At 36.5% G+C, this 12,312-nt stretch overlaps 1 protein-coding gene across 2 annotated transcripts in view; it reads left to right on the top strand.

Moving 5' to 3' along the window:
- Positions 1-12,312, top strand: part of ROCK1 (Rho associated coiled-coil containing protein kinase 1) — a 94,968-nt gene that overhangs the window by 32,069 nt on the left and 50,587 nt on the right. For both annotated transcript variants that reach the window (XM_052788653.1, XM_052788652.1), the window contains exons 2-6: positions 481-562; positions 4,321-4,421; positions 5,251-5,388; positions 6,618-6,793; positions 10,535-10,619. In XM_052788653.1, the coding sequence (XP_052644613.1) occupies positions 481-562; positions 4,321-4,421; positions 5,251-5,388; positions 6,618-6,793; positions 10,535-10,619 (582 nt within the window). The remainder of the gene's footprint in view (positions 1-480; positions 563-4,320; positions 4,422-5,250; positions 5,389-6,617; positions 6,794-10,534; positions 10,620-12,312) is intronic.

Below are 12,312 nucleotides of genomic sequence, written 5' to 3'. Positions count from 1 at the left end.
AATATCTTGTTCATGAAAATTCCCTCTGAATTCAATGAATAAAATGTGGCAGTTGACTCTTGGAATTAAATTACCATCATTGTCCTATTTGCCAGTGGCCACTTAATGTTCAGGTGCCTACTGTGTGACACATTGTGACTTTTTAATGTAATTGAACTTCATTAGAACCGCTATTTGTTCTTTTCGTATTTTGAAAGAACAATTTTTTCACGTAAATGTGAAGCTAATTAAGGTAATTAATAATTCATAGAAGTATATTTGTTTTGGGATTGATGGAAATTAAGTTTTGAATAAGAGTCCAGTGGAAGTGGAGGAGTAACAGCTGTTTCATGTAACTGCTAACTGAATCATTAAATAAATGTGAATGGTTTCATTTGTATGCAAAATTGATAGGGACAACTGTTTTTATCTTGTCTCTTCAGTTAGCAACATGTGTAATTATTTTTCCAAACTCTTAATTTTGCTTGGTTTTTTTTTCAGGATGGATTAGATGCTTTGGTATATGACTTGGATTTTCCTGCCTTAAGAAAAAACAAAAACATTGATAACTTCTTAAACAGGTGTAAGTATTTAATGTTTCAGTTACTAAATAACAAAAGACTATAAATACCAGCAAAAATAAAAAATAAAAGCAGTTCTAGCTTTTTGAAAGGCAACTAGGGATTTGGGGTGCATTAAGGTTTTGGGTGCAAGTTGTTTTAAGAGTCTGACTATTTATTTATTTCCTAGTGAGAACTGACAGCTACCTATACAAATCTAATCCCCAGCAACTGAAGGTCCAACTTTGTTGCCACTGTAAATGGCATTGTTTTCAGGGGCACAAAGCCTTTTAAGAGAAAGGCGTGTTATCTTTGTTCTTGGTAACCCTCTGGATTCCCATAACTTGCATTGTGATTTCATGTACTAATATATCATAAGCAATTAATGGTAAAATGACATTACATGTATACAGTGTCAAGAAATTGTATTAAAAATTTGTTCACTGACAAACTGGAGCCTGTGTTTTGAGGACTTTTTTTTAGTATAAAAGGTCTCTTCATTATCCCATGAAATTCTTATACTGCATAGCTGCCGTATTTACTTGTGCATGCAGCTGATGTGTCTGCAGAATTCTCTGTATTTACTCTATATTTTTCCACTACCAGATTTCCTACACATTCTATTCGGTAATAACATTTTAAATGAATAAAGTTGATTTTTTTTAATAGAAATCATAGTTCTATAGTTTTTGTAATTAAAAAAAAAAGGCTTTAAGAGTCAAGTCTTTTCTAAAGACTGCCAAACAGACAAATTCTGGAAATCATGGCAGAGATGTTTGCTGATTTGAGATTTGCTTCTGCCTGTGGACTGAATGGCAAGCCTTGAAATTGAACTAATGTTGTTAGATTTTTACAGGCTTAAGCATCTCAATTAAATATTGTAATAAATGGCCTTTGTGGCAAATACAAAATAATTTGACTAAAGTAATTTTTGTCTTTGCTTCATTGAAATGTATATTTTTTATTTCTGTTTCCAAGTTGTTTTCAAATAGTTTACTTCGTGCAACTGTAAGCAATGATAGTGAATTTGTGGGGTTTATTTTATTTTATTCCCCATTTGTGGGAATATGAGTCCACTAGATCTAGTTGATGGCTCACTTGCACGTAAGCTGGTTGCTGAAGGGCCTAAGTTCAAATGTTCTATTTAACTTTTCACAGTTCAAACTATATTTGATATCATACACGGAGTTACATGCACATTTTGTATACTCAGTTATTTACATAGGAAGTGTGGTGAAACTCTTGGAGAAAAGAGAAGTTGTATTAGGCAAAGGAAATACTCATTGCAACAGATAATTTGAATGTAATTTTTATGAATAGTGAAATCATTAGTGAGTCTCAAAAGAACTTTTGCAATTGGGGCTGAGTGAAGGAAAAGAAAACTTACATTTACAGTCTGATAATGAATATCTTGTACGTGTAAATTATATACTGTGTAAGATGTGACCTGACGTAATATGAAGGTGAACAGACCATTTCACTTCAAACTTTATTTCACTTCAGACTGCCTTTAGAACACCCATATTGCTGTGTTTGCTGAAATATGAAAGCAAGCTGTGGATGTGCGAGTAGTGGCCTTAGATGGAACTGTGAAGTCTAGTTTGTCTCAAATTTCTATTTTAAAAAAATAAATAAATAGACATGTAAGAACATTTTCATGTTTGTTTTAGTTCTAATAGAAAACGGTTTAAAATATTTTTTTGCAGTATTAGCTGTCCAAACTGTTTGTACCATTATTCTAGAACTTTAAAATAAATTTCTAGATTGCAAATAAAATAGGAGTTTGCTTTCTTTGTTTTATAGAGTGATTGCTCTATGAGTGAGTCCTTACCCCCTCTTATTTTTCTCTGGTTTACACTGTGTATTTGTGGAGCCTCCAAAATCTGCTTCTACTGCCTAAGGCTGTGAGGGTTATTTTTGCAAATGTAGAACCTTATTAATTTTCTACCATATAGAATTAAAAGAATAAAGAAATCAATATTGAAGACGGTTAAAAGCCCGACTTTGCAGCAGGGACTCAGTTTATTTCAAGACAGCATCTAAGCTTATAATCAAACTTCAGGTCAAATTGGAGAATGTGGGTCTTTTGCCGTGGGAGCTACCCCACCTGTTCATACAGTGTAAGCTGGCCGGGTCTTCCACTGTTAGTGGGAGATAAGGAGCGGCCTATTTAAATATGGTGCAGCCTGATAAACCTTATTTAATAGATCTTAGCATACGGAGGTCAAATTTCCAACACTTGTTCCTGTAACATGTTGTCTGAAGATAATCAAGTGTTAGTACGTCTCTCAAGCAGTAAATTGCAATTTGCACCTGCTCACAAGCCTGTTTTACATTATTTAAAAATCCTTAGTTTAGATTGCTCTTCAGATGTATTTTCCTTAATTCTGTTTTGGCCTTAGGTGAGGCTTGTGATTGAAAACTGTTTGAAAGATTCATATTCTGCCTAGCTTTCTTTTGCACCAATGTCAAGATTTTTCATTCAGAAGTGGTGGACCTCCTCTTGTGAGATTACTAGGCAGTAAGTTAACAATAACTAGAAAATTATTGTCATAAGAATTGCTGCGTTTTAGTTCCGTGCAGTCTTACTCATCCTCCACTATAGGTCAGTTTTCACCAGGGGAAAGAAGGCAATGCATTATTTTTTTAAATTACTGAATATTTTGATCCTTGTGTGGAATAATTTGTCAGAATTTACAATTTTAATATACTTTATTGAAATGAGCTAGTGGTATGCTGCATTGCAAAGGGATGGCTTTACATTAGATGGTAATGCCACAGAGTATTTATTCAAAGCAAGCTGTGTTTTTTCCTGTTGCGGTAATAAAGTCTTACTGAATTCTAATTGTACATATGCTGCTTTTATTTTAGGTAATGGCCAGTGTAGGTAGAAATCTAATGGTAATTTTCTGTTGTCTGCCTCATCATTTTTTTTTAAAATATGAACTTAAAAAAGACATTTCTCCTCCTTTCTCTTCCCCGTCCTTCTTTCTAAACTTTGCTTTTAGGCCTAGAATATTATTTTTGAAAACAAAATATCGTTGCATAATTTATTTTATTAGAAGCATATCTGTTTTAGTAGATGTTCCTTGCTTTTCAGAATACTGAAGCATGAAGCTTTTCCACGCAATCTCATGCCAGTGTTGACCCATGTGGATTAAAATAGACTGTTTTAATCTTTGACCAAATTTGGAATTAGAATATCTGCCCACTGGGAGTTTGTAAATTATTGTAGTTTATAGAATGACAGGTTTATATAAATAATTGCAATGATTCCCACTGCATGTTTTAAATTAAAATCTACTTTTTTGAGTATTAGGAATAATAAAACTGCAAAAAACTGAAAGCTCATTTTTTTAAAAGATAGTTTCTTCAAGTGTCTCATGTGTGTACTTTATGATACTTTCTCAGATGTGTTGCATATTTATCCAGAAATAATCTTTTTATACTGATCAGCTTACAAGCAAGTTCATGCTGGATATGAAATTTTTACATAGCTTTTTTTGCAGGTGATTATTCTTAAAGAAATTCCCACATTAAGATCTCCGGTAATTTGACTGTACAGTAGAGTAATTGCATTATGTTTATGTCAGGTTTTGGTTATTATGGTAGTGAGAATGAGGTCATGCATTCTGCAGAGAGGTTTCCAATAGGAAGGTAGGTTCAAAAGGAAGACCTCTCTTTAAGCAGCACATCTTCCAATAACTATGAAAAATTGAAATGACATTAATGTGTTTAATTAAATTGATTATATATGAAATGTGAATTTTGTTTTATGTAGATAAAGACACGGTAAATAAAATGAGAGATCTGCGCATGAAAGCTGAAGATTATGAAGTGGTGAAGGTGATCGGTAGAGGGGCATTTGGGGAGGTTCAGTTGGTAAGTTATGTTTCTATTTGTACATTTGAATGTATTTGGTAGTATTTGCTTGTGTCTGTTTCCAAATACAGTGTTCAGAAGATGCAGTTGTATAATATTAAAGCCTTTAGCTTGGTGAAATTTTGTTTCTTTTTATCCCATGGAAATGTTTTTGGGAATGTCATATTTCAGTACTCTCAAAGTGCACAAGTACTTGTTTTGCATTGTAGTCATGCTTCTCTATTAAAATAAAATGGAATGTGTATTCCTCATAATCCAGAAAATTAGCCTTTGCCACTGTGTACATAGACACTTGAACAAATCTTCAGGACTAGAAGAATTTCTGCTAGTTGAGGGACTACACCAGATTTTTGTGGACATAGTTAATCACAGATGAGAGATGTTGTGTGTTGTTTGTGATAATTAGCAACCAGGCTTGTTCATCCTGCTTTATTAAATTGAGAACTGGTGGGAGAAACTGAAAGTATGGCAGCAAGTATACATGTCTGTTAATGAACTCTGGAAAATGCTTATAGTTTTAACTTTATGGTATTTAGCACGTGCCAATATTTGTCCTTTTAAAGACACATACCTACAAATTACAAAGCGACTGTTATGCCTATCGACTTCTATGTTGAATAGTTCTAGCAAGTATTTTAACAGCAATGCATATACTGTCAGATAGTGGAATGTAATTATTCTGTAGACCTACAGCATATAATTCTTTAAAAAAATGTGAAAAGTCTAAAATTTGTTAAATAGTGATGCAGGAAAAGTAATATATTCAGTGGTGTTCTTCATGTGTTAATATGGCAAACTAATGTGTTCTGTGTCACATTTGTCTTCATAGGTAAGGCATAAATCCTCAAGGAGAGTGTATGCTATGAAGCTTCTGAGTAAATTTGAGATGATAAAAAGATCAGATTCTGCATTCTTCTGGGAAGAAAGGGATATTATGGCTTTTGCTAACAGTCCTTGGGTTGTTCAGGTATAGTGATATTCTTTTTAAAATACTGTCATTATAGAATAGTTTTGTTACAACACTGCATGACTTAGAATTACATGTTTCCATTTTTAGCTTTTCAAAGTCCCTTTTTGGTTGTATTGGTCTGTTAAGGAAATACATTGTTAACATTAGGAATGGTGTATACAACAAATAGCAGATATTGCACTTGCTTCAAAACTATATTTTGTTATAACATTTACAAGATAAGCTATTCTGTTTATTATTAAAACTCTTTGCCAGATATATATTGGTGAGCCTGCTCTGTAGTAATTCTTTGAGGCATCTAGTATACCAGAAAGATACGCTTAAAACACAGCTTCTGTATATTCTAATTTCTGTGTGTATATTTGACGGCAAATTACGCCGGCTCTGGTTATTTTTTCCTCAGTTCAGTGTTATCACTGACAATTTTTTGGGAGGCATTGCTGCCTTTGAAGTTATAAGGAGCATGTCTGAAGCAATCATCGTGCATTGTGTGTGCACGTTAACTTGTTCATTTAAACTGTTCTTACCCTAAAGTGTGTAAATTCTTCTGTTACATTAGAATTAAACAAAATCATTCAAGATTTACCTAAGTCAAATAGGTAACTACATTACTATCTGTCTGGGAGTGATTGTCCGGAATAGTACTTTTATGATTTTCAAAAAGTTTTAAGTTAGGAAACTTAAATCTACTCGCACTATTCACGGTGAACAGAGCATTGACAACTGCGAGGGAAATATTTTTGCTTAATTGTTTAAAATTTAGGCTCACTTTCTATACAATAAATACATTGACAATAGAACAATAAATATTTAGTGTTAACACAAATAGAATTGGGCAGATGTTTGCAATACAGTCTTTCATGTTTACATACTTGTCAACTAGCATCCCAGGGAATAAGGAAGCATTTCGTCCTCTTAGGCAATGAGTGTTCTTTGAAATGATCTCAAAACTTACTGCACCAAATGCACTAATCTTAATTTGTGACCAGGACTCTACTCCTTCCATTTTAGTATAAAGGGATGGAAGATCTGGCTGAAATTTACTCTAGAGATTAATTCCTTTTTAGGAGGTCTGCTGGATGATGCAAAGTTGCTGCAGTAGTTGTAGCAATTCTGTTACTCTCTAAATCAGTTTGTGTAGAAATTGCTTTGATTTCCAACAAGCAAAAGATTAAAGATAACTGGAACATTCAGTGACTTGGTTTTTGTTTATTTGCTTTTTACAGTTATTTTATGCATTCCAAGATGACCGTTACCTTTACATGGTGATGGAATACATGCCTGGTGGGGACCTTGTGAATTTAATGAGCAACTACGATGTTCCGGAGAAATGGGCAAGATTTTATACTGCTGAAGTTGTACTTGCATTAGATGCAATTCACTCAATGGGTTTTATACACAGGTGAAGAAGAAAAAAGTGTTGTTACATAGTGTTGTTTTATTCCTGGTGCTGCCAGAATGACTTCAGTAATTGTTTAGGCAGTTTTAAAATTTATGATGTTACTTCTTCATTATTATTTCATAATTATTCCGTCTTAGAACTTCAAAGGTTTTTGCCATCAGAAGCTACGAGTCTGAGGTGATATAGTCAAAGTAAGGATTTTTAGCAAGCTGATGTTCCTCTGTTTGGGAAGTAGTAAAATTGTCCCACTTTACCAAGAGATACAAGAACTAAAGTGGTATGAACATGTTGGCCCCAAAATGGTTCTTTTCTTTTGATTAGAAAAAGCTGTTTTGGGAATTTGACAGCAGTAGTATACACAGTTGGGAATTATTAATTCTCTGCTCTGCATTTGAAGCCTCAGTGACCCATTAAACAAGAATCTGTGAACAATGTGAGGAAAATCTCCCAGCCACGTGTTTCCTTGTAAGGGGCAAGATGGAAAATTGAGGTGCAGAAGCAAAGAGACTTGGCTTAGTTTAATATTATGTACTTGCCCTAACATGAAATGTAGTTGGTTCTCAGATAGGTTGAGAAGTTTTCTTCTGATAATTGAACTTTTATCTGTTGTTAGCTTTTAATTGTATTAACTAGGAGCAGAAGAATAGTTTTTTCAACAGAAAATACAGGAAGAGTTTGAGGAAGACTTAGTGTATAAATTCTCAATTTTTAATTTGGCCAGAAGATCAGTGTTAACACATAAGCTTTTGCAAAAAAGCAAAAGCAAAGCAAACCAAACTACTGATCTGTTGCTTAAGATCTAGAGCATCGTTAATTATGTAGCTATGCTGCACCTAATGGATAAATTATCTGGCTGAACGAACCATTTGTACATGTGTGTTGCAAGGTTGAGAAAGCAGCATCAGAAGTTGCCAGCAGCACAGTGAGTTTTTCTTCCTGAAAATTTAGATTATTTTGACACCAGCAGATTTTTTTTGTATTTGTTTTCCCCTGGAGTTAGTCTGTTCAAATCTGAGGAATGAAAGGAAACTGATGAAAATGTGGGCCCACTGCTTAATGGGTCAGGAACCTAGTGACAAAGGACATGGAAACATCTGAGGCTGCTGCCTTTGCCTTGGCCTTCGTTGATAAGGTCTGCTTTCAGGCCTCTCAGGTCCCTGTGCCTAGTGGCGGAGCTTGGGAGAGTGAAGCATTACTGTGCAGAGGAAGATCAAGCTGAGTCCCAGTTATGCAAACAGGACATAGAATCACAGAATCATAGAATCATTTAGGTTGGAAAAGACCTTCAAGATCATCGAGCCCAACCATCATCCATGCCCACTAAATCATGTCCTGAAGTACCCTGTCTACTCGCTTTTTGAATACCTCCAGGGATGGTGACTCAACCACTTCCCTGGGCAGCCTACTCCAATGTCTGACAACCCTCTCAGTAAAGAAATTTTTCCTAATATCTAACCTAAATCTCCCTTGCCACAACTTGAGGCCATTTCCTCTCATCCTATCACCAGCCACCTGACAGAAGAGACCAGCACCCACCTCACTACAACCCCCCTTCAGGTAGTTGTAGAGAGCGATAAGGTCTCCTCTCAGCCTCCTTTTCTCCAGACTAAACAACCCCAGTTCCCTCAGTTGCTCCTCCTAAGACTTGTGCTCAAGGCCCCTCACCAACTTGGTTGCCCTTCTCTGAACACGCTCCAGCACCTCAATGTCTTTCCTGTAGTGAGGGGCCCAAAACTGAACACAGTACTCGAGGTGCGGCCTCACCAGTGCTGAGTACAGGGGAACAACCACCTCCCTGTTCCTGCTGGCCACACTGTTCCTGATACAGGCCAGGATGCCGTTGGCCTTCTTGGCCACCTGGGCACACTGCTGGCTCATATTCAGCCGGCTGCCAACCAGCACGCCCAGGTCTTTCTCTGCTGGGCAGCTTTCCAGCCACTCTTCCCCAAGCCTGTAGCGCTGCATGGGGTTGCTGTGACCGAAGTGCAGGACCCAGCACCTGGCCTTGTTGACCTTCATACAGTTGGCCTCGGCCCATCGATCCAGCCTGTCCAGATCTCTCTTTAGAGCCTTACATGTGTCCAAGGCACCAGGTGGGATGTACCAAGGGTTGTGAGGGAGCTGGCCAGTGTTACGGATGCAGTATCCTTATGATACTGCTGTCTGTCACCTTTGAAAGGTTGTGGCAATTGGGAGATTCCTGATGAATGGAAAGAGGCAAATGGCACACCCATCTTGCCCTGAGAAGGGCAAGGAGGGGAGGATCAGGGGAATTGCAGGCTCATCAGCCTAAGGGCAATCTTTGGGTATCTTATGGAGTAAATTCTCAGGAAACCATTTCCAAGCATGTCAATGGGAAGGTGATTGGGAACAGCCTGCATGGATTATTTACCAAGGGTAAAGCATGCCTTACCAATGCAAGTGCCTTCTGTGATGAGATGATGGGCTCCACTTATGAGGGGAGAGCAGTGTGTGCTGTTTGTCTTGACTTTAGCAAGGTTTTTGATGTAGCCAGATTGGAAAGATATGGTTTGAATAGCCAAGAACAAAAGGTTGTGCTCAGTAGTACAATGTCCAATTAGCAGTCTGCTACTTGCGATTCCTCAGAGGATTGATACTGGGGTCAGCACTGTGTTTTCATTTGCAACATGAACAGTGTTTGGGTGAGACAGAAAGCATCAGTCATCAGCTGCCCAGCAGGACTTTATAGAAAAGGTGGAGCCGGACTTGAAGTTGCACACTGGAAAGATGCAAGGCAATGGATGACACAAGTTGCAGCAAGGGAGTATCTAGCTATTCATTAGGAAATATTTTTTCACTATGAGGGCGGTCAAACAGTGGAGGAGAGTCCTAGAGAGGTTGTGGAATCTCTGTTCTTGAAAAATTCAAAACTTGACTGGATTTGACCCTGAGAAACCTAATGTAACTTTGAAGTTGAATCTAACTTTGTTAGCTGTACTTTTATCAGGCAGTTAACCAGGGTCTTACAAAAATCCCTCCTGATCAAAACTATTCTGTGAGTATACTGATACATTTCCACTGCACTTCATTTGACAGTTATGGCCAGAGTTCTCTTTTGAAGTCCCAGAAATACACTTTCTCCTGAAATTCGTATTATGCGTTCTTGATAATTGTTTCCTACTGTTATTCTGCTTCAGTATATTTAATAACATTGGATGTGCTGAACTTTACCAGTTACTTTATGAAAACTTCTTTTCTATAATGGAAGTACTTTGTGGAAAAGGGCATAAGACAATACTCCTTCTGAGCCACAGAAAAATATTTGTTCACGTTAATATAATTCTGAAAATGTCATCCATTTGTTCCCTTAAAATAGAAGTGGTACATAGAAGATGCTGTGTCTTCAAGGTCTGTTTGAGGTAGCTAACTCAGAACCAGAATGTTGGGTTTTTTTCTGTAGCTGGATCCTAGCGGAGAGGTACTTCAATCAGTGAGTCTTTTTTAGGAACTTGAAGTTCAAAATTAATGTCTGGATTTGTTAAATTTGGTGGCTTAAGGCTGTATTCCCACATCCATTATAATTTTTTTAAATGTTGTAGTGCAGCAGTCTATGTGTTGGACATGATACTTCAAGAAAGCAGAAGAAAATGGAGGAAATAATGGTGCTTTCATGTTGGTGTTTTTCCTTGCAATGTTGCTTCTGAAAAATAGTTGACTTTTTTTTTTCATAAGTTAAAGTGATTTATTTTCTTTTAAAAGAATATATTTTTCTTCTTTCAGAGATGTGAAGCCTGATAATATGCTGCTAGATAAAGCTGGTCATTTAAAACTAGCAGATTTTGGTACTTGTATGAAGATGAACAAGGTAAACATATGTTTTTAATTTCGCTTTTCTGTTTGTGAAAGGAAAACAAAAGTGAAAAGAAAATACACTGAAAACTTTTTAGCTAGATGAGAAGAGTCGAAAATTCCAGTCTGTTCCCATTACTATTCTTTGTGCATCCTATTCAATGACAATGTAGAACGCATTCCTGGATGCATTCCTGAGGTAGGGACTGTATCAACTTCTATATTCTTTCCTAGAGAAACTTTCTGAAGTCAAGCCTTTGATTGTCTCTAGATCCTCTAGATTATTTCTTTAAGTCTTTGGTTATCAAAAGTTAATGCAAAGAAGTGAGATTATTTTTACGTAGTGTGTCAGTAATGAAAAAATCAAAACTGATGTACAAGTTGCTTAATGAATCCCAATTGTACTTATTAGCCATATGCTGATGTAGCAAAAGGGCAAATCTGAAGTAAACAGGTTAAAGGATGTTATAGAATTATTTATTTGTTTAAATACATCCTGAGGTCACTAAAATAAAATATTTTGGAACAGTTTTTCATGTACTGCAAAGCACTGTTCTTCCCTACACAAAACTGATTGGTTTTGTCAGCCTGCACATATATGAGGAAAACAATCTGAAATACGTGGTACTTATTAGAGTCTGTGTAATATGTACATTGTGTTCTCAACATATTCCAGGAGCTTTGACTAAATCACTGTATTTAGCTGCTTTGCCATAAATAAAAGGCACCAACGAAAATTAAGTGGAAGTTATGAGTACAAATTCAAGGAGTTGCCTCAAATCAGAAACAGTCCACTTCAGTGGAATAGTTGACACAAAATTTGGCTTTATTTTGCCTTAATACAGATTTATCCTTGACTGATTGTGTTCTTAACAATGAGGAATTTTGAAATACAGAAAAATATTATCCTAGTGTTTAAGCTGTAAGTGCAAAAAAAGCAAAGAAAAAATATTACCAAAGTTTGCTGTATATTAGTGTTATCAAAGTAAACTTGTGTCTACAACACTTTACATTTTGTGCTGTTCTAAACAAAGCTAGCTAAGTAGTCTTGAGCCTGGTCTTGGGTTCCTCTAGTGTTTGAAAGAGAAAGGTTGTTCTGTGGGAGAGAAACTGCTCAGCATAGGAGCTTAATTTAGGTGCATTCTGGATTTCCTGCATACACAACACTGGATTTATATTTGTTATATTTACTTAGTTGTATATTTTTATGCAAGTTTTTCTACTGATCCACTTCTAGGAATGGCATAGGATTATTTCAGAAGTGCCTGAATGGCACTGGAAAGGGGTGCATGGTTGCAGCTTCAGCATTCTGGATGCCAGCTCCAGTGTGACTGTTCTGCCAGCCCTTTCTCAGGGGTGTGAGGAACGTCAAATGTTCTTTCACCTGTTAACCTGTTTTGAAGTCTGTGTCCTTAGGTTTTCAAGGCTCTGTCTATATTTAGTCTTCCTGGCATTAAGTATGTTGGGTCGCAGGCGAAAAACTTGCACTTTAGCTGATACTCTCAGCAAAATCCCTGATGTTGACCCATTTAGGCTAACAGAGGAGTTTTCCCTGTTTATAGTACATTCTGTCAGTGTATGACATTTATACTGGCACGAGCAGGAGAGGCTGTGCAGTGTTTACAGGGCCTAGATGCAGTTCTGATTACTTTTTGGATATTAACGGAGGTTTTTAAAGTAACTTTCACTGTGTTTGACAAATCTGGTGC

This window comes from Harpia harpyja, chromosome 5 (assembly GCF_026419915.1).
Source record: "Harpia harpyja isolate bHarHar1 chromosome 5, bHarHar1 primary haplotype, whole genome shotgun sequence".
In the NCBI taxonomy this organism is placed as follows: Eukaryota; Metazoa; Chordata; class Aves; order Accipitriformes; family Accipitridae; genus Harpia; species Harpia harpyja.
Note: the sequence above shows the minus strand (reverse complement) of the source record. Positions and strands in the feature narration are given on the sequence as shown.